This window comes from Copadichromis virginalis, linkage group LG23, assembly GCF_057382275.1.
Source record: "Copadichromis virginalis isolate Kocher_CV1m ecotype Utaka linkage group LG23, C_Virginalis_male_GT1.1, whole genome shotgun sequence".
Classification (NCBI taxonomy): Eukaryota; Metazoa; Chordata; class Actinopteri; order Cichliformes; family Cichlidae; genus Copadichromis; species Copadichromis virginalis.
In genome coordinates this window covers 34,726,826-34,749,164 of record NC_140639.1, presented here as the reverse complement: position 1 = coordinate 34,749,164, position 22,339 = coordinate 34,726,826, and the positions used below count along the sequence as shown (strand labels likewise).

General features: G+C 41.8%; 2 protein-coding genes across 4 annotated transcripts; one reads left to right on the top strand and one right to left on the bottom strand.

Moving 5' to 3' along the window:
- Positions 1-1,316: 1,316 nt before the first annotated feature.
- LOC146681466 (U8 snoRNA-decapping enzyme) lies at positions 1,317-9,988 on the bottom strand. The gene is made up of 5 exons (XM_085447983.1): positions 9,912-9,988; positions 7,577-7,708; positions 7,360-7,400; positions 2,294-2,534; positions 1,317-2,203 (listed from the first exon to the last, which is right to left on the bottom strand). The coding sequence occupies exons 2-5, from the start codon at positions 7,706-7,708 to the stop codon at positions 1,958-1,960; spliced, it is 660 nt and encodes a 219-aa protein (XP_085304109.1). The 5' UTR covers positions 9,912-9,988; the 3' UTR covers positions 1,317-1,957.
- gss (glutathione synthetase) lies at positions 9,553-21,971 on the top strand. Of its 3 annotated transcripts, none has more exons than XM_085447982.1 (14): positions 9,553-9,647; positions 10,130-10,307; positions 10,593-10,734; positions 12,107-12,252; positions 12,416-12,491; positions 13,489-13,628; positions 16,659-16,775; positions 17,109-17,189; positions 17,308-17,385; positions 17,510-17,579; positions 18,523-18,717; positions 18,861-18,942; positions 20,566-20,755; positions 20,880-21,971. In XM_085447982.1, exons 3-14 carry the CDS (start codon positions 10,597-10,599, stop codon positions 21,001-21,003), a joined length of 1,437 nt encoding a protein of 478 aa, XP_085304108.1. In that variant the 5' UTR covers positions 9,553-9,647; positions 10,130-10,307; positions 10,593-10,596; the 3' UTR covers positions 21,004-21,971. The 3 variants fall into 3 exon arrangements, with proteins under 3 accessions (XP_085304108.1, XP_085304107.1, XP_085304106.1); XM_085447981.1 differs by lacking the exon at positions 9,553-9,647 and adding an exon at positions 9,998-10,056; XM_085447980.1 differs by lacking the exon at positions 9,553-9,647 and having other exon boundaries at positions 10,063-10,307.
- The last annotated feature ends 368 nt before the right edge of the window (positions 21,972-22,339 follow it).

Below are 22,339 nucleotides of genomic sequence, written 5' to 3'. Positions count from 1 at the left end.
AGCATCCCTCGCTCCTGCTCTCTCCCCCCTGCATCCATCCTTCCCCCTCACCTACACTGCACCACCCTTCAACCCCCACCAATCTTTTTCTAAATGTTTCCTAATGACCTTGTATTATTTTCCCTTGCAGCACACGACAGCATCCTTTTACACCCCCCCCACACACACACACACACCTCACTGTCATGCAAGATGCAACCGTCGACACACAAAAACACAAAAAGGGCCACAGGATCACATAAAAGGCAACCACAGACAGGAGCGATTGGTACTACCAGTCTCTTTTGCTTCCTGTCTATCGTGTCGGATGTGGTGCGTATTCCCCCCCTCCTCCTCACAGCTCAGAAAAACACGCTCGGATCGAGAGACGCGCACCGACAGCAGATCGCACCGTACTCCGCTGCACAAATTAATTCTACCTTCATCACTAATAGCATTAACACCTGCTCGATGATGAGTCAATCTGCATGTAGCCATGATTAATGGACACCCCTGTAAGAATGCAATAAGTCCCCATGAAATCCATTATGTTAGATGAGTGAACGAGCGGGATACTCTGCACATTTCTTCCACGCGTTCCAGCTTTTATCTGATGAATGCAGGAGGATGAATGCAGTGTAGTAATAATATGACATGGATAAATGATGCTCCTGCACCTGCAGAAGTTGACTGATTTAAAAATAAATAAAAATAAAATAAAACCAGAGAATGGATCTTATACTTTCAGTACAGTAGGTATCATGAACGCTGAGCAACATCCTGTCTCTGCTCTTCCTCACTGGCAGCAATAATGTTGGGGAATGAGGTTACTAACATCTGGAGCAAGCGCGTTATGTGCACCAAGGGTGCACTTAAACAGAATCAAATCTTCGCCTGCAGGCTGTATAGTATGTCACGGACGTAATTAATCCTCCACCACCAGCACCACCACTGCTGATGTGCTACAACTTCAAATGAAACCTACCAACAACAACAAAAAAAGAAAGAAAGAAAAGGAAATGTGAGGAGCACACAGACAAAGAATCCCTTCTGACTGAAAAGGCTGTAGATCATACACATCCTGCCTCATTATTGATACCAGCAGATAAAGGAAACCACAGGGTGCCTATGCAATGCCATATAAGGTAACCCCTCATCTTATGTTGCTTCTCTGAGTGCTGTGTAGCACTTTTGATAGATGCCTGTGAGATAAGTGTCAAAATTGCTGCTAGAATAACAGAAAAGTAACCTTCACCAGCACATAAAGATGTGACTGTAAATGTAAAAAAAAAAAAAAAATTTAAAAATGCTCTCGCGCCTTGTAATTAGCATTTCAATTTTGGCTGTTTGAAATCAACACAGTGCTGACGACTGAAATGAAGAGAAATGACAGGAAAGACTCAGACGTGATGGGCAGTGTGAACAGCTTTATTTCCATTAATTGTAAGGGAGCTGATAATGTTTTGCCCCAAACTGTTTGGTGCACAGTATGCAATTATGAGTCACCAGCTCAGAGTCAGCGTGACAGCATGAGTGTGAGTGTGGAGGTTTATGTGTGAGATTGTGCTGCGGAGGGTCAAAACCGAGCATAGGGTTAGTTCAGGCGGGCCACGGAAATCAAGCTCAGCTGAGACCCTTCTACACAGTTAATTGACAAATGTCAAATAGGGCACGCTATTTAAGCCGGTTCAGTCTGCCCACGGTTACTGTGCATCTACAAGCCGCTTTGGAACCCACCTCCACTCCTGCCTCTCTTATTTTAATGCCATGTCTGACTCAATTAGTGTCATATCCGTTGTCCTTAATGCCTGCTCTGTTCTTGCTGCTGGCCTCCCACCTTTGGCTTTCCATACTCATGTATGGCGGGGAGTTTCCAGAGTATAAGTTACAGTGGATTTGAAATCATCTTTTGTCTATAACAGTCCTGATGGATCTGTATTTACATTTTGAGAGGATGTAGCAATGCAGCTGCATTTTTTTAAAACTGTTTCCTCAATCCCTGGGTCAGTGCCAGGGCTGCTTGCAGGTCCTGTTTCGTGTGTGCATGAGTCTTTAGAGAGTGCGTCAGGGCTTTGTGCAACTCCCCGGGGGCGACCAGGTTGAGTCTCAGCATCGAGTGGACCAGCTGGGAGCGAGCGTTGCCGATGAAAGAGTGTGACAGGAAGGATGCGAGCCCTCCTCCTCCTTTCATGGTGTAGAGAGGGACTCTGACCATTCCCAGGACCTGGAGTCAGGCAGAGAAAGAAGGTGGTGAGGATCAGAGCATGAGATCAGGTAAATCGCTGCAATCAGTCACTCTGGAAGGACACATTACCTCCAAACCGTGATCTGCTGCAGTGGATGCAGCTGCCCTCTCCACCTCCCTAATCTGCTCTTCATCCATCTTCTTCACGTAAAAGTGAGTGATAAGACGTGAAGAGGAGGAGGGGGAGGAAGGAGGTGCATAGCAAGAATCCACATGATCTTCAACAGAGATTGGCAAAGCCAGGCCTAGCTCTTCTGACAATTCCCTGCTAAGCCCCGACTCAAGGGTCTCCTCCGAAGGGTTAACGAGCCTGAAGTGTGAGAATCAAAGGTCAGCAACAGATGTGAAAGTAGATAAACGATGTCAGAGGCACTGCTCTCCTGACAATAAATCACACTAATTGAAAGGCTAATTCAATTTAAAGCCCTAAGTTAGTTTGTCCAGGTGATGGTGCTGATCACTTCTCCTTCAAGTCACTAGATTTCGAGTCTCATCTTAGAAAATGTGCAAAAAAAATATAGTAACAAAAGCTCAACCTGAGCTGTTACAATAACAATATACCGGACATAATGGACGAAATGCACAGAGGCTAAAGATACAGTTTCACTGTGTTTGACAGTGCGCAAAAATAAAAACATTTGCCAAAGTGATCAGAGTGACGTTTGTATCCAGAAGAGCACAAGTACAGCAAAAGGAAAGCAAAAGGTAACAGCTAGCGGGATGTTAAATGCCTAAAAGCAAATCGCTTTGGATATCAGCCAACAACCGTTTTATACGGAACACTTGCTTATCAACAGCTCCGTGTGATTCTAACATATCAAGTTTGTCACGTTTTCTTTTTTTATATATATTTCAGCGCAATTTATAGGCTTCTATAAAAATCTCTGAAGGAGTTTAGGTGTGTTTTGTACTGTTGCCATAGTGTCAAAGCATTGGTCAACATCCAGATGCACATTTCCATTATCATTAGGAGAACACCGACAACTAAGAGCAGCTCTTTAGAGAGGTTCTTAACCCTCATAAATGTCACTGGAAGAGACAGAAAAGGCCACTTGCTGTCGTGCAATTAACTGAAGTGACCGCTGCTTTTACATGTATCGTGTCTCAGCAGGTCACTCTCTAACAAAGCTGTGTGGACAGAACTGTGACTGGGCACAGTTGGGAGTCCTTTTTAACACGTTTATTATCATTATTGGTATCATTATCAATCTTTGTTACGCTTACTGAGTATTTTCTGCTGTGGTGCTTGGATTCTTTTGTTTTTTTTTCCATAGAACATGAGTGATAACTCATGCACAGCTTAATTGTGGCCCCACAATTAATAATAGGTTAAAATGGTGCTATTATGCATGTCCATATTAACAGGGCTAAAGATTTAAATAATGAGGAAAATGTGAGTTAAGGCAATCCTCATGAGCCAACAGTTCAGGCTTCAGTGTTTGGGTCACAGAGCGGGAACAGCCCCACCCACATACCGTTAACAACATCTCTTCTTGAGGGGCAGCCAATCAGAAGAAAGTTGTCTGAAAGGGAAAGTGAACTTAAAGGGACAGTAGCTAAAAGTGTGGCTACATACAGTGGGGCAAAAAAGTATTTAGTCAGCCACCGATTGTGCAAGTTCCCCCACTTAAAATGATGACAGAGGTCAGTAATTTGCACCAGAGGTACACTTCAACTGTGAGAGACAGAATGTGAAAAAAAAAATCCATGAATCCACATGGTAGGATTTGTAAAGAATTTATTTGTAAATTAGGGTGGAAAATAAGTATTTGGTCACCTCAAACAAGGAAAATCTCTGGCTCTCACAGACCTGTAACGTCTTCTGTAAGAAGGTTTTCTGTCCCCCACTCGTTACCTGTATGAATGGCACCTGTTTGAACTCATCATCTGTATAAAAGACACCTGTCAGTCAGACTCCAAACTCCGCCATGGCCAAGACCAAAGAGCTTTCGAAGGACACCAGGAAAAGTATTGTAGACCTGCACCAGACTGGGAAGAGTGAATCTACAATAGGCAAGCAGCTTGGTGTGAAAAAATCAACTGTGGGAGCAATCATCAGAAAATGGAAGACATACAAGACCACTGATAATCTCCCTCGATCTGGGGCTCCACGCAAGATCTCATCCCGTGGGGTCAAAATGATCATGAGAACGGTGAGCAAAGATCCCAGAACCACACGGGGGGACCTGGTGAATGACCTGCAGAGAGCTGGGACCAAAGTAACAAAGGTCACCATCAGTAACACACTACAACGGCAGGGAATCAAATCCCGCAGTGCCAGACGTGTTCCGCTGCTGAAGCCAGTGCATGTCCAGGCCCGTCTGAAGTTTGCCAGAGAGCACATGGATGATACAGCAGAGGATTGGGAGAATGTCATGTGGTCAGATGAAACCAAAGTAGAACTTTTTGGTATAAACTCAACTCGTCGTGTTTGGAGGAAGAAGAATACTGAGTTGCATCCCAAGAACACCATACCTACTGTGAAGCATGGGGGTGGAAACATCATGCTATGGGGCTGTTTTTCTGCCAAGGGGACAGGACGACTGATCCGTGTTAAGGACAGAATGAATGGGGCCATGTATCGTGAGATTTTGAGCCAAAACCTCCTTCCATCAGTGAGAACTTTGAAGATGAAACGAGGCTGGGTCTTCCAACATGACAATGATCCAAAACACACCGCCCGGGCAACAAAGGAGTGGCTCCGTAAGAAGCATTCGAAAGTCCTGGAGTGGCCTAGCCAGTCTCCAGACCTCAACCCCATAGAAAATCTGTGGCGGGAGTTGAAAGTCCGTGTTGCTCGGCGACAGCCCCAAAACATCACTGCTCTCGAGAAGATCTGCATGGAGGAATGGGCCAAAATACCAGCTACTGTGTGTGCAAACCTGGTAAAGACCTATAGTAAACGTTTGACCTCTGTTATTGCCAACAAAGGTTACGTTACAAAGTATTGAGTTGTATTTTTGTTATTGACCAAATACTTATTTTCCACCCTGATTTACGAAAAAATTCTTTACAAATCCTACCATGTGGATTCATGGATTTTTTTTTCACATTCTGTCTCTCACAGTTGAAGTGTACCTCTGGTGCAAATTACTGACCTCTGTCATCATTTTAGGTGGGGGAACTTGCACAATCGGTGGCTGACTAAATACTATTTTGCCCCACTGTAGAGGCTCAGTATAAGATGAATGACTATTTTGAATTGTGAATCATGCAAAGCTACAATAGTAGATCAAATCAGTTAAAAAAACTAAAATGGAAATAAGCAGTAGAGGGCCCCTTTGATGATGCGAGACGAGTGTAGTGCAGAATGAGCTGTGGTTCAAATAAACTCAAACTTTTTTTTTCCAGTTTGAGATGATTTTGCTTCCAACTTGGCACTGCTGCAGAGGGCAGTGACCCAGATGCTGTCTACAACAAATATATGGCTAAAAGTAACCATGAAATGTAGTGACACACTGTGTCAATACACAGACTTCAAAGAGCTCAGAAATTAAAAAACTTTTTTTTTTTTTTTTTTTAGAGAAACGTATAACCACATTTCAATAGAACAGCCATCTGTGGCACAACCTGCTCTAATGTAATTCTGGTATAACCTCAAACTCAAAATCAGCCAATAACTATTTGTTTGACTGGTCTAAGGCATAAGAAAGCCAAAGAAACTCAAACTCTCACTCAATTTATCCAGGCATGTAGAATCAGTCACAGTGCCAACAGACTGATGATTTGAAGATATTAGTTTAGCATTCATAAGCAAAAAAACCCAAAACAAAAACATTTTGTCGCAAATAAAATGTAAATTTCTCATTTGAGCTGACGATGGCCACTGATACAAAGTGAACAGACTGCCTCCAAAAGGGCGACATGAATGTTTGTTCCAAATTGCAAATCGGAATTACCGTAACACCTTCAAGTCTGAGACCATGGTCCTGAACTGCAAAAGGGTGGAACACTCAGGGATGAGTTGTTGCCCTAAGTATATCAGGATCTAGTTTACAAGCGAGGGTGAGTGAAGCAGCAGACTGGCAGATGGATTTCTGTGGCGTCTGCAGTCATACAGATGCTGTACAGGTATTCTGTGATAAAGAAAGAGCTGAGTGTGAAAGGAAAAGTGTGAGTTTACTGGTTGATCTACGCTTCTGCTCTCACTTATGACCACAAGTTCTGGGTGGAGGCAGCGGAAATGAGCTTCCTTCAAAGGTTGATCCCTTGGCCAAAGAGTTTGAGGAACTTGGACATTTAGGACGCACTCAGAGTATAGCCTCTACTCCTACATATCAAAAGGAACCAGTTAAGGTGGTTTGGGCATGTCTTACTGACAGAAGATGCCAGGGCAGTCCCAGGACACAGATCATGTGTCCTGGCTGGCTTGGGAATGCCTCGGGGAATGCCTCGGAGTCCCTCCCAGATGAGAAGGAGGAACTGGCCGGGGAGAAAGAGAGGGGACTTGTGCTTAGACTGCTGCCCCTGTGACTCTGACAAAAAATGGATGGATGTGTATGAATGCCTGCACAAGTCTAACAGCTAACTTTAGTAGCAGACCAAATTTACACAACTAACTAGTGTTTTGGATGTTTAATGTTGCCAGGCAGTACACATTTTTGAAAGATTTCTTCATACACCACCTGCAGCAGTATATTAAAAACAGAGGCTACACAATTCATATGTAGTTGTATCAATAGAGCTGCCACTGTTGCTATTTGCTGACGTAGTTTTCTCTTGTTTTGCATATGTCTCTATCATTTTTCAGCCCTGTCTCTTTGCCTCCTCGTTATATAATTTCACTGTGCTGGCAAATGAAATGCCAGAGATCCTGGCAGCGACTACAGTAAATCACAAAGGCACAAGTGATTCATTTAGCAGAATACTAATTAAGCAGTATGTGACAATCTCAATCTTTACAAATAGGGGTTTAAGGCAAGATAAGTCGCTTTAAACAAGAAGCCATCAGGCACATTTTATCATCGCCAATCCTTGCAGGACGAGGATTGTAGCATCAGTGTTTGAATGTTTGTTCTGAGCTGTAAAGGGTTTCTTTTTTCTTTCTTCTGTGAAGAACAAGAAGGCTTTACAAACCAAAAGCTAAAATGTACCTATGTTTGCAAGGAGCAAAAGCAGCACCAGGAAAGACTCACCCGCCAGGGAAACCCAGCAGACCGTCAAAGCGCATCTGCATCTGTGGAAGTGACACACAGAAATATGCCTGTTCACTCAAAGAGGCAGACATGTAAAGGTGTGTGTGTGTTAGAGTAGCTCAAATGACACACACACACACACACACACACACACACACACACACACACACACACACACACACACACACACACACACACACACACACACACACCTCACCAGTATGATATGTTTGATGGGAATTCTTCCAAACAGCTGAGCTTTCGTGTCAGCGTAGAGCATCACATGGCACGCATGCCTGCAGCCTGAGCATGCCAATGCCTCCGCCCTCGACAGCTGTCCACTCGCCATCTACAAGCATACACACAAACACAGTGCTAAATTATACAGTCACAGTTCAGTGCTTCCTGAACACACTGGCTGGATGCCCTCTTTTGCCATGTGCTACCAAAGTGACATCATCCTATTATAGCTGCTCTTTTTGGTCATTTGTTCTCCCTCATATGCTGAGCCAACAGACCTTAATGAAACCTACTGATTAGCTGGAAGGCCTGTGGGCTTGTATGCAGAAAAAAACACACAACAGATCTGAGTGACTTGCATTGGGAAAGCTTTAGCTCCCTCTACTGGGGTGGAGCAAACTGTCGAGTGAGATAATCCCTGTTCCATAGTGAACTTTTCCTCAAAATTTGGAATATGATTATGAATTTTGACACAGTTGCCTTTCATTCAGTATCATAACCAAGTCAGCACAGAAACGGCAAGTCTATTTTATGAGGATATGGAGGAGTATGTGAGACTCAGAAGAAGAAAGACAAATGAGCTGGGATTGATCAGAGATGTGTGTGAGACTTGCTGAAAACTACAACAAATGGTTGCAGGCTGTTCCAGCAAAAAGGAATCACAACTGACTATTAGCATTGGGGAGGGAATTAATTTAGACCTTGGTGGTTTTCATTTTTATGAAATTATTTTGTTTCTGTGTGCAAAGTAAAACAATGTAAGCATACAAAATAAAACAATTAATCTGTATTTCCTCAGATCTCAGATTAATGTATTCTTTGGTCAGCTTTTTAAAATTCTTTATAGTTCATTAAAATTGAAAGAGGCTGTCATTTAAAAATGGACTAAAGATGCTTTGCTCAAAGTCAGTTATTTAATTTTGATTTTTTTTTTTCAGTTTCAGTCTTTTATACTTTAGGCTCTAACTGGAAAAATTATGCTAAATCCTCAGCAGCCAGGGTTAGTGTTGTATATTAGCAAACCATATGGGCCTTACGGGCACCACCGACTGGAGACCCACTACAGAGAAGATCCAATTAAGACTCAGTGAGTCAGAATATTGTTTAGTGAAAACCAACAATGAACAGCATTAAAACACGCTCTAAAATCAAGGTTTTTATGATTGAAGTATGACTGCCACCTTCTGACAGTGGTAGAACATTACATCCAAACAGCTGGCACTAAAAATAAGGTGAAATATACATTTCAGACCAAAAAAACCCAAAAACCGTCACATTGGCCATAACATTTTTAGATATTTTTTAACTTTATATCCAGTTAAATATTGGAAACTCGTGCTCATTTCTAATTTTGATCGATTGCCTATCAAAATAAATCATGTCTGGCCTATGATGACATTTTGTGTGCTGAAGTGGCTGAAGGTGCAAACACAGACGTCTCTGCAACAGTGTATGAATAAAATACATCACCATGTAATCCAGAACTGAGAAAATGCTAATAACCCACAAATTTGTTTTGTGGAACTCTTTCCTTTGATCTGTCAAAACATATATATTTTGTCAAGTTTATTCCTTTTTTCAGTTTTCCTGCTCGAATTCAAATCCATTCTTTGCAGTTGTGCGCATGGATGTTTTAATGATCCGTAGATGGCTCAACAATCTGGTCCCCCAGATTCGTCCTTTTCACCGAGCGGTCGTCTCTATTGCCAGTATGACACACAGGTATCACTATCATCTTCAGACAACAATGAAATTATTTTTTATTAAAAAAATAAATAAATAATTTAATATTGACACGTGTATGCATTTGCACGAGCTGGAGATGGAAACCTTTTTTGTCGAGGTCTTTAATCTTGTCAAACTATATGACATACGACCACGCGGTGAAAAAGACGAATCTGCGGATCCAACATCTGAAACACGGAGAATGGAATATGTAAACAAATCCAACCAGTTAACAAAACAGTTAACCTGCAACACCGGCACTCTCCGCTCTGCGCTTACACTTCCCCATCGTTTAGCAAGCTAAAATGCGCGGTAAAGGCTGGGTAAGCATGGACGTTATAAACATGAGTATATTTCCCCAGCATTAAGTTCTCTTAATAAGTGTGTGTTTCTATTTGTTTATTTAAGGAGATTGATGTCTTAACTAACATTCAAACACTGTTATCGTACAGTTTATAAATTATTTTCTTAATATTTTGACATAATAGCAACACGAAATAAAGGTTAGTGCCGCGTTTGGTCAAACAATATTACTTCTAATCAAAAATGAAGTAAACCCGCTTGTTTAATAAGTCACACGCATTTACCTCTGTTCTACATTAAATGCTGTGTCATTCTTCAGTCAGCAGTGCCTTTTCAAAACTTCTGGCTTTTCCGATGACGTTCTGGCCGTTGATTGGCTAAGCGAAGCATGTGGTTCCGGTTAGCTCCCCGGTCAACCAATCAGCTTTGGTTAGTAGTAGCCGTTCAGCCGATTCATCTAGTTTATGCGTCAGGGATTGAAGTGTGTACATGCTCCGGTTAGGTCTTGTGATGCACCGTGGAAGGTAAAGGGTGGCAGTCTTAATCGCTCTCTGCATAAGTGTGCAAGTACTTGATGAGAACACAGTCCAAGGGAACCTTCTAGGTTGATGGCTAACTAGCTTCTACTACCGGTGACTGCTAACAGACGGTGTTAAACGACCTGGTTAAAACTTAAGCAGGTAAGTTAGCCACATGTGTTGTTTTGATGTTATAAACTATCCTATAACACGATTATTACAGAAAAGAAAATATTTAATGTATTGTTTAATGTTACTATCGATGTATGACGTGTTTCATTGTAATTATTGTTATTTAAATATAATTGATTTTAGTATTTACGCTTGTGTATTGTGTATATGTATATGTGTATCATTTAAAGCAGTTTAGGAAATTTAAGTGATGAGCAAACACTGCGGTAATAACGTTAGCAGTAATAGTAATCTTATTTGGTTATCCTACTTCAGGTGAATGAGAATGGCGCAAGGGCTACCAGACGAGATGCTGATGAACTCGGCTTTGATAAAAAAATTGGCAGAGGAGGCAAAAGACTCAGCCGTTACACAGGGTGTCCTAATGAGGCTCCAGGAGACCCCCAACTCATCTGAGGTGCGAATTATACACACATGTAGCATGTAGCGGTTGTAGCATTGAGGGGTGGCTGTAGGTCAGGAGGTAGAGCAGGTCATTGATCGTGGCTGGCTGCTCCAGTCTGCATGCCAAATGTCACTGGGCAAGATACTATCCACAAGTTGTGTGAATGTGTGTGAATGTTAGATAGAAAACACATATAAAAAGTATAGAAAAAAGTGCCTGTATGAATGGGTGAATGAGGCAAGTTGTATAAAGTACTTTCAGTGCTTAGGTAGAGTAGAAAAGCACCATATAAGAAACAGTCCATTTACCATTTACATGTAGAAGCACTTTCACTGGTTTTTCATTGCTGGATAAGTGTTAGTATAGTTATATAATCTTAAAGAGGGAATGTGTACTTGTGAAACTCATATAAAATTTGCAAGTCTGCTCAGGTATGATTTTGAATCGTCTTATTATATTCATTCTTGCCCCATCCAACAACTGCACCTGAAAGAGTAAAGCTACAGACCATGAGAATACATTTCCTCAAAATATTCATTCAGGGGAAGACGCTACATATTTGTAACATGTAGTGTATATTTGTAATATTATACTTTTCCTGGTGTTAGGTTTAGTGAAGCCACGTAACAAAGCACGTTCCCTTGTTGCTTTTGGATTATGGAACTACTGGGAACATGTTGACTGACTGATTCTTAAACAAACAGGTAACCAGTGAAGGGAGGCTAAAATTTCAGTAATCTGGTCTTGCTTCTCTTTAGCCATTAATAGGTAACCTACAGTATTTTAGACCAGCTGCAAACGTGTAATAGATGTCATATTAAGACCAATGCACAGTTCTCCTGGCAACGGACAAACCCAGAGTCGTCCATCGGATTGCCAGACGGAGACTTTTGGGAATATAGCGTATGACCAGTTGCAGGTCTTTAAAACAAAGGGTTAATTCAATCATACTGAACTGAATGAGACTGACCTTAACAACTGATTTAATCTGTTTGTCCAGTTTTAGCTGAATGTGATTGAATGGCCATGAGCAAAGTAGTGAAGTAGTTATACTTTAAATAAATGCTTAAACTAAAAAAAAAAAAGTAAGTAAACATTTTTTTCAGCATCTTTAACAGAATTCATATGTTAGGTAATAAGCCTCAACAACAAAGATCACATACCAGTGGAATGTTAAACCGTTGCTGATGAAAAGGCCGTGTTGAATGTGAAGTCATGTTAGGAATTTGTTCTGCCTTAGGGCAGAGGATTTCAGAGAGATCTTTATTAAGCCCGTGTTTTGAGTCCACAAGCCATCTCCAATGTTTGTCCAACAGTTTTGTTTGTTTTGTTTTGTTTCCCCTGGTCAGCATTCTTTTCTCACATTTTACATCTTGTTTTTCAGGTGGTCTCCTTTGCTCCATTCACACTGTTCCCCACACCTGTACCTAAAGCTGTATTCTCCCAGGCTCTGGCAGTGCAAACACACTACAACACCCTGGTGGACAAGATTAGTCAGGATGCAGACTTCCTACAAGAAGCTTTGGCTAGGTAGGATGCATTATGACCTCATGTATGTGGTTTGGAAGAAAAAAACTCATTATTGTCACAGTCTCTGAAGTCTGTCTTCAAATGACCTGTTAGTTTAATTCAAAATGAATACACTGTGATGAAAAACCTGCTGACAAGATTTGAACAAAGTGTCTGTTTACAGCACCATCGCTGTGGATGATTTCACTGCAAGGTTGTTCAAAATCCACCAACAGATCCTTAAAGAAGGCAGGTCACAGGTACGTCAGCACAGCCCCGATGACACTGGTGTTAGGGGGAGCTCAGGAGGCAGAGTCTGTAAGTTGGAAGTTTGGCGGATTGATTACCCAGTTTGTCCAGATTCCAGTTTTCTTAGGCAAGATGATGAACCCTGAGTTTCCCCCAGTGCATCCAGTGTGTGCGAAGTTAGACAAGGCAGTTTGGAGGCTTTTGTGTGGTTGGGTGAATAGGGTTTGCAGTAAAATGCGCCTTTCAGTTAGAGCAAAGTGCTGCATAATTATCATTCCATTTCCCATCATCATTGTACTTGAGCTGTTTGGGCTCTAAGGCCTTGGTGTGTTGCTAAATCCAACAAAGCTGTTTGCTTGCACTCAATAAGGATTCAAAAGTAGTGAAAAGAAAGAGTGTATAAAAAATCAAACAGTTTCTAGTTAAGGAAGATTGGATTTCAAATAGAGTATTTGTAGAATGAACATCTTGGGTCATCACTGCAGGTGTGAGGTTGTGTAAACGTTTACAGGAATGATTTTTCAGCCTATCTGTTCCTTTGGGGTGTTGGCTGTTTTGGGTTACCTTCACCACTATGTATTTTCACCATGAAAACCTTTCTATCTGGCTTCTTTTGGGGCCATTTTTGGAGGGAATTTTTTAAAAAGTTAGAAATGGAACGATGATGCAGGCTCTTTTCTTTTTGGGCTTCGTATGCTAGCCATTAAATCCTGAGAGATTTCTTATGAGAAAAAAAGACAGGGAACGACAGGGAGGAGAGGGGTGAGAGGCAAAAGCTATATTTTGGCTAAAACTAAAATCTTGTTTCAATTATCAGCTGTTTTGCTTTATTGCTTGACAAAGTTCTTCACAATTTTCTAAAACTCTGTGACATCTTTAGATCTGCTGTAGCATAGAATGAAGAAAACCATTAGGTTCTTACAACAGTGTAGCTGGGACCATAAAAATCTATTAATGGATTATAAAGTGACCAAATGCTGCAGCTGGGATTCTTTGCCTTTGTTACAGTCCATTGTGTTGGGTCTCAATCGGTCTGACTACATGCTGGACCAGAGAGAGAATGACACGCCATCGCTAAAGCAGATAGAGATCAACACCATTGCTGCCAGTTTCGGAGGCCTTTCATCGCGCACGCCAGATGTACACAGGTAAGCAGGTCATTTATGTGTCACCCATATTCTGTAGGTTAGCCACTAGAACTCAGCAGTAAGAGTGATCATGTTGGCCAAGACCTTCAAATATATTTACTGTCATCTTTATAGCCACCGTTTCACACAGCTACTTTACCCTTATTTAAAAAAAAAGATAAATAAAAACCCCACATTCCTTTATTTCCCTTACAGTTGACACCAATCTCTTTGCTTTGCTGTCAGTAGGTTTGGGATTTAATACAGCTATAAACAATCTACAGGGTGGGCCATTTATATGGATACAGCATAATAACATGGGAATGGTTGGTGATATTAAAGTCCTGTTTGTGGCACATTAGTATACGTGAGGGGGCAAACTCCTCAAGATGGGTGGTGACCATGGTGGCCATTTAGAAGTCGGCCATCTTGGATATATCGTTTTTTTTTTTCAATAGGAAGAGGGTCATGTGACACATCAAACTTATTGGTAATTTCACAAGAAAAACAATGGTGTGCTTGGTTTCAATGTAACTTTATTCTTTCATGAGTTATTTACAAGTTTCTCTTAGTTCACAGCCATTGACATGTCAAAGAGGTTAACACGTGAGGAGCGGATCGAAATTGCGTTAATATCTGGTGATACCGGGTCATTGCAGCAGATTTCAATGTAAGACACCCTACGAGATCACCCATCTCCCATGCTACAGTTAGCAAACTGCTTGCTAAGTTTCATGAAACTGGTTCAGTGTTGGATTTGCCAAAATGTGGACGCAAGAAAACTGTCACTAATGAAGAAACATCAGTGGCTGTCCTAGCTTCATTCAGCAAGAGCCCACAGCGTAGCACTCGCCGCATGTCACTGGAGAGTGGCATTAGTCGAACATCCCTTCGACGGATATTAGCTACTCACAAATGGCACCCTTACAAACTCCAGCTACTGCAGCATCTCAATGAGGATGACCCAGATTGGCACACAGAATTTGCAGAATGGGCAAAACAAAAATTGGAACAGGGCCCTCAGTTCACGAAGAAGATTTTGTTCAGTGATGAGGCAAACTTTTATGTGAATGGTGAAGTTAACAAACAAAACCACCGCTATTGGTCTGACACTGACCCACATTGGATGGATCCCTCCAAGACTGTTGGAACAACAAAAGTGATGGTTTGGTGTGGTATATGGGGTACAACGATAGTGGGTCCATTCTTCATCAATGGAAACCTCAAGGCCACTGGATATTTGAAATTGCTACATGATGATGAGTTTCCCTCTTTATGCACTGAAGCTGGCACGTTCCCTGAGTTTTTCCAGCAAGATGGTGCACCACCACATTATGGGTGCCAGGGCCGAGCATTCCTAGATGAACAGTTTCCTGGAAAGTGGATTGGTCGTCGTGGGCCAGTTGAATGGCCCCCAAGGTCTCCCGATCTGACCCCCCTTTTATCTTTGGGATCATCTGAAGGCAATTGTCTATGGTGTGAAGATATGACATTTGCAACACCTGAAACTACGGATACTGGATGCCTGTGCTGGCATTTCTCCTGCGGTGTTGCTATCAGTGTGTGAAGAGTGGGAGAAGAGGGTTGCATTGACAATCCAACACAATGGGCAGCACACTAAACACATTTTATAAGTGGTCAGAAACTTGTAAATAACTCATGAAAGAATAAAGTTACGTTGAAACCAAGCACACCATTGTTTTTCTTGTGACATTACCAATAAGTTTGATGTGTCACATGGCCCTCTTCCTATTGAAAATACAAAAGTTATATCCAAGATGGCTGACTTCTAAATGGCCACCATGGTCACCACCCATCTTGAGGAGTTTGCCCCCTCACATATACTAATGTGCCACAAACAGGACTTTAACATCACCAACCATTCCCATGTTATTACGGTGTATCCATATAAATGGTCCACCCTGTATAAAAGATAGACATAGCTTTTGTGTCTGAAAAATGAAGCCACTGCAGAAGTTCTTTTAATCTGCATTCTTTTCAGTGGCCAGGGGGGGGCGCCTCTTGTGGTTGTGAAAGATATTCCGTTGTATAGACGTCTACATGAAAATGCCCCTGTTATGAGTTTATAGGCTCATTAATGTCATGTCTTATTAAATACAATATAAAGTTAATTTAATATAGACTATAAAAGGCAGGATTGATCGACAAGTTGCTAGCCTATGGCTGTACAATTTCCCTCAGTTTATCAGTTTCAAGGTGGCAAGATGATGGCAGCGAAAATGCTCATCTTAAGGCGTCACATGCGACTTAGAGTGAGACTGGATTGTTCGAGGCATGGTCAGGAAATAATGATGATAATTATTTCCTGACCATGATGATAATTGTAGAAAACCCCCTCTAACCACTGCTAAGATGGTACATTCCTCCCATCCCTTGTTTGTGTTTGCGCTGGTCCACCTTGATAGCGCTGGTGGAGCTGGGCTGTTGTACTGAACATGTGTAGTGCGTGTGCGTGAATGATAAGTAAGTGCCTTGTATTTGTTTGTTCTATGGTTGTAACTTATCATATACTTAGCTATGTACATTGGGTGATGCTTAGTAGAGTTTTCCAGCTGTTCGTGTAGCCACGAGACACTGTATATTCACGCTGATTTGACCAAAATGGCGCTACCCTTGTGAACTGAGCTGCCCAAAGTAAAGATGGAGTCTATCCCTGTGCAGCAGCCCATTTGTGTCCACCAGGGGGTGGTGTTTAGTCATTTCTGTTCAACCCTTTCTGTATTATTTAGACCAGTTTGGTTGACTTTAATTGTTTGCTAATTGTAATTTCTGTTATTTTACAGAACCACACACACATATACATATACTCACACGAATTCACTTCTGGAGATGTTTGGATTAAAAGAACCCTAATTATCATTGCTGTGGACCCTCTCTTTCATCATATAAGTCACCTGTGCCTTCTGACCGAGGATAGGAAAATCCTGCTGTAATTTGCCAGTCTATTAAGCGCACACATGTCCAGTTCAATAATAATGATAATGTGCTGTGATTAGGTTTGCTGAGAGTGCTTACAATCTTGCTTGACAGACATATCCTGAAGATGGCCGGCAGGCTGGAGGAGAGCGAGCGTATCCTGGATAATAATCCTGCAGCTGGTCTGGCCAGGGCTATTGCCAAAGCCTGGGAGCTCTATGGATCAGAGAAGTAAGAATGAAGTACATCCATCGAGTACATGCCAGACATGCTGTTGATCGCTCTTTGCTTTATTCACTTGGTCTAATTATGTCACCATACATGATGAATTAATTAGTACATCCAGAATAAAACATCTTGCCAGTGGAGCTGTACATTCAAACACTGCTTCTGCTGGTGTGGTTGCTCAGTGCATCATAATATTACAAACATTTCTTCAGGACAACAAAGGCCAGTGACAGTTTTGGTAGTATGGGGCACCAAAAAGCAAATCATTTCAGTTAAAATCAAAACCGTGAGAACCAAAAGTCCAGAAATTTTGAGATGCAGTTGTTGTCGTTGCAGAGCAGTCGTCGCGTTCTTTGTGGAAGACGTCCAGAGAAATATCTTTGATCAGCGATTCGTTGAGTATGAACTTTGGAAGAGGTAGGTGTGTGTGAAGGGTTAGAGCTCTCATACCTGCATGTTTTCTTTGTGTGGAAGTTAAAACATTATCTTAAAGCATTTGAAGAGTTGTGCTTTTCACCAACATGCCGTGTTTCAGAAACATTCACGTAATAAGACTGCGGTTTGAAGATGTCTTTAAAGCAGGGTCCCTTGATCAGGACAAGAGGCTTTTTGTGTAAGTCGATTTCTGTCAGCTCACAATGCACTGACACATTATTTAAGTGTATTATTCTCAAACAAAAACTGTGTTACGCATAGCAGTGGTCCTTAATGTGTCTTTTATGTCGCTTTCACTTCAGGGACGGCAAAGAGGTCGCCGTGGTGTATTTCAGGAATGGTTACATGCCTGACAACTACACTTCTGAACAGGTCCAACTTTTGATTTGCACACAGAATGGAAGATTACATTAGAGTTTAGTTAGAAACATGCAACATGCAGACTTACTTAAAATGATTCGTATTCATGAGAAACTAGAACGTCATTATCATCCAGTTTATTTCTTTCCCTGCCTAGCAACACCAAGTCTAGCCCTGATTGGCTGATATAAGTGACAACAGACCTGTCGCCTTGTCAGTCTGAATGGGTGATTAGATGGTAAATGGCCTGTATTTGTATAGCGCTTTACACTACATTCAGTCATTCACACACTGGGGATGGCAAGCTACATTGTAGCCACAGCTGCCCTGGGGCGCACTGACAGAGGTGAGGCTGCCGGACACTGGCGCCACCGGGCCCTCTGACCACCACCAGTAGGCGACCTAGACTGTTGGTGCCGGGGCTCGAACCGGCAACCTTCCGATTACAAGACAAACTGCCAACTCTTGAGCCACAATGTTCTCTGCAACATTGTGTGTAGATACGTGCAGCTGTGTGTTAATTCTGCAGGCAGGAACAGGAAGTGAAGGAAAACTGGCGAGCACCATGGAACCAACACTTAATTGGACATAACGAGTTAAAACAGTTTGCAAATTTAAGCCAAACTGCTGAATCTACTGTCCAGGCTCTCTTTGATAGTGTGACTCTGTGTTGTTCTCCTTCATTCTTCTGTCTCTGTCAAATCTCAGCATAATATAAACCAACTATTGTCACGCTCTGCTGGTCGGTGTGCTGGCTGTTTTGTCTGGAATCTCAACCACGAGAAAGTTTGTACGAACGAAGCTAAAAAAAACCTGCGACAGTGTGTAAAACGTTATTAGCAGCAGTGAAATAAGATTCCAAGAGTTAGTGAAATGATAGAGGCTATTTTATGCTGGAAAATCATCTAATGATAAAAAGACAAGCAGAGAATTCATTGTCTGTTTTCAATTACAGAGCTGGGATGCTCGTCTCCTCATGGAGCGCTCTCGAGCTGTGAAGTGTCCAGATATCAGCACTCACCTGGCTGGTACCAAGAAGGTTCAGCAAGTGCTCGCCAGACCCGGAGTCCTGGAGAGGTTCTTCCCGGACCAGCCTCAAGCTGTGCAGCAGATCCGAGCGACGTTCGCCGGCCTCTACACTCTAGACATGGTGAGAAAAAGCACACGATTTTTTCATTGTTTGGAAAGTTTGGCATTAGATAATCCTCACCTGGGTGTTGATGTTCAGTGTAAGCAATATCATTCACATTTTATTCCTCTCATTTATTTCTCTGTGGTTGTGCTCGTCTACAGGGTCCAGAGGGGGACAAAACAGTGTCAATGGCCTTGGCAGCACCAGAGCGGTTTGTCTTGAAGCCTCAGCGAGAAGGAGGAGGTAAACTGAACTTTTTAATAAAGCACACTTGATGTTAACACCAGAAGCAAATGATGGAACTTGTGTTTGCTGCTCACCATTTGTTAAACTCGTTTAAGCAGTGCATGGATCTGCACACACGTGCAGTATTTGCTTCATTCCACGTATGAGCTAGCCTCAGTCAAAACAGTAACGACACATACATGACTGCCTGCTGTTTTGCATTACTGTGTATCTACTGTGATTCATGCATGCTGTACTGTGACTGAGATAATAGTGTGTATGAGACACACTTGACAACAACATTGATCAGGATGTGAAAAAGCTACCAGATACAAGTTGTCAGCAGGTTATGGCTGACTAACCACCCTGCCTTACATCACTCTGGGCTAATACTGTAAAAAGCAATCATTAGTTTTCTTTGTAATATCAGAGCATTTGTTTTGATAAATACTTAGGTCAGTATCAGGGTTCATATGAGCTATTTTAGCAGTAATTTTACACATGAACTGGAAGGAGAACTTTGAGGAGCTGATGAATGTAGAAGATGAAAGAGAGAGGAGGATGGAGGAGGGGAGTTAGATGAGAGGGCAATCTGACCAGACCGTTTAACAGAGACTGAGAGGATGCCCGAGGAATGGAGAGGTGTGCTGCTGCTGATTTTCAAGAACAAGACAGATGTGCAAAGCTGTAGTAACTACAGAAGGATAAATCAAGAAGCTTTGGGACAAAGTTGCTGAGACTAGGTGAAAATGAGAGGTGACGTTCAGTGAGCAGGAGTGTGGCTTCGTGCTGAAAAGAGCACAACAGATTCTCTGGAGAGAAGGTGAAGGAAAGTCAGCTGACGCGAGACAGAATACATGTATGTGAGTCAGAGGGAGGCAGGTATAATGGTGGAGATAGAAGAAGTAGAGATAGTGAAGGTAGATGAGATTTAATACTTGGGGTCAACTATCCACAGCAACAGACAGCACACAAGAGAAGTAAAGAGTTGGGTGCAGGCAGGGTGGAGTGGGTGGAGACAAGTGTCAGAGGGGATTTGTGACAGAAGGATAGCAGCAAGAGTGAAAGGGAAGGATTACAAGATGGCAGTGAGGCCTGCTATGATGTATGGTTTGGTGACAATGGCATTGACAAAAAGACAGGAGGCTGGGCTGGAGGTAGCAGAGCTGAAGATGGAGCTGCCAGGCAGGAGGAAGCGAAAAACCAAAGAGATTGATGGATGTGGTGAAGGAGGACGTGCACAGGGTTGGTGTGACAGAGGAGGATGTTAGGGATAGCATGACAAAGGGGCAGATGATCCGCTGTGGCAACCCCTAAAGGGAGCATCTGAAAGAAAGACTACTTGAGGCAGTATTTGTTTAATATTTCTTTATTCTAAATATGTAGCAACTTGCTTGTACTAGCAAGCAGGCTAGCATTATCCAACATAAGTAGGAAAAAACCCAGCCAAATAAAGATCTCTCCATTTGCCTGTCAGACTGGCCGGGTGTAGCCAGGTGTGGTTCACTGGGTAAAACTGAACTTTCTCTTCACTAATTTTAAAAAGTGTTTTACAAAAGTTTGCTCATCTGCTAATGTGAAATAATTCCTATCTAGCCATGTCCATTTTATCTATACTTAAGTGTAGAATTGTTTTTCTAGGTAACAACATTTATGGATCAGAGATCTGCCAGGTCCTGGAAGAAGTGAAGGAGAGTACCGAGCGTACAGCCTATATTCTGATGGATAAAATCCATCCAACCCCTGTAAGGAACTACCTGATGAGACAAGGCAGCCCCCTGAAAATAAGCAACTGTCTCAGTGAACTGGGAGTGTTTGGAGCATATGTAAGGTATGTGACCACTACTGCATTGATATTAAATGCATTTTGTTTGTGGCTGTTTTTTTAGAAGTATTTGCAGATTCCCAGTGTAGTGGTTGTTTCTAATTTTAGCCTTTTCTTTGTTTTCTTACAGACAGGGTAAAGACATGGTGACAAATGAGTGTGTGGGCCATCTGCTGAGGACCAAGAGCTCAGAACACTCAGACGGGGGCGTCGCAGCAGGAGTGGCCGTGCTCGACAATCCTCTGCTGTTCTGAGATTTCACACTCCTGCCTGCACATACAAACCACAGTGAAGTCACAGCAGAAATGTCTCTTTAAAAAAAAAAGAAAAAGTCTTTGTTTATTTTTTTAATAAGTTCAGTAATTAAGTGAAGAAGAGTGATTAGATAAATTGTTTCTTGCATTTTTGAATTAATGATTGTGTTTAGGATTATTTCAGAAACATGTTTAGAGGATCTTTGTAAGCCTGTATTTACTTTAAAAGAAGGGAAGCACTTCTTCGTTCTACAGAAAAGGTGACACATTACAGATGAGTTCATAAAAAGTGTCACTGTCACTCTTTCAAGGCTCTGTCACTTGGTAAAGTAGGCCTAGGCTGCCATCTTGTGGCAGTGTGTTGTTACTACAACATATGAAATTGTGTTTCTATTGGAAATATAATTCAGCGCCACTGAGCCGCTCTCTCAGTTACAAACTGAACCCGTTTTTTTAGACATATAAATCACTAAAGACAGTGAAGCTTTTGGTTTTGTAAAAGTGGTTCATAATCAAAATGCACGTTAATTTTATAAGGTTGAAGAGCAGTTAGCAGTGCATTCATGGACGTCTTTTGTCACGATGGCATGAACTACAAACGTGAGCTCCAGGTGAGACTGCACAGAAGAACAAGTGTCCTTAAACTGCATCAACTGATGACTTCTTACAATTTTATTCTGTGTTTTTATAATCTTTGTGTACACATACTAACACAAGCTACTGTAACTTAGAGAAGCTCAGCAATATATTATTAAGTATACAAACAGTTCCAGGTTCTGGACTTTTTGAATGGCCCACTTTGGATCATGTGAAGGATGTTCAGTTTTTCTTCTTCTAGGCATTGAAGGGTTAATGCTGTTAATTGCATAGTACAGTGACAGATAACTTGCTGAAGTTGGTGCACCTTGTGGACCAAAGAATAATATCCAGTATGATGTAAATGAAAAAAATAAATGTTATGACTGTAAGGCTGGACTTTCTTCTCTGTTCATTTGCCTAACCCTAGCCCCAAGTAGCCCCTATTCAGCGACAGGTTGCTTCTCCCAAAGTCAAGAACCAACAGACTTAAAAACTCCTTTGTCCCAAACGCCATCCAGCTGTTTAACTCCTCGTTGGAGGAGAGAGGGAGGGGAAACGGGGACAAAGGAGAGTGGGAACAACTGAGCTGTAGTGGGTTTTTTTACACTGTGCAATATTCACAATATTTCCTCTTATATTCGACTGTGCAATAGACTCACTCAAATGTGCAATCCACAGGTATTCCTATTTATCCATATTATATATTCTGTGTATATATATATAAATATATATATATGGTATATTTATGTTTAAATTC

Bases quoted from the DNA above. Each gene is read 5' to 3' on its own strand.
- LOC146681466 (XM_085447983.1), bottom strand. From the start codon at position 7,708: ATGGCGAGTGGACAGCTGTCGAGGGCGGAGGCATTGGCATGCTCAGGC. The intron at 7,401-7,576 runs GTGAGGTGTGTG...TCACTTCCACAG, and splicing joins CCATCAAACATATCATACTG to ATGCAGATGCGCTTTGACGG. The intron at 2,204-2,293 runs GTAATGTGTCCT...GCCTGACTCCAG, and splicing joins CAGCAGATCACGGTTTGGAG to GTCCTGGGAATGGTCAGAGT.
- gss (XM_085447982.1), top strand. From the start codon at position 10,597: ATGAGAATGGCGCAAGGGCTACCAGACGAGATGCTGATGAACTCGGCT. The intron at 10,735-12,106 runs GTGCGAATTATA...CTTGTTTTTCAG, and splicing joins AGACCCCCAACTCATCTGAG to GTGGTCTCCTTTGCTCCATT. The intron at 12,253-12,415 runs GTAGGATGCATT...GTCTGTTTACAG, and splicing joins CTACAAGAAGCTTTGGCTAG to CACCATCGCTGTGGATGATT.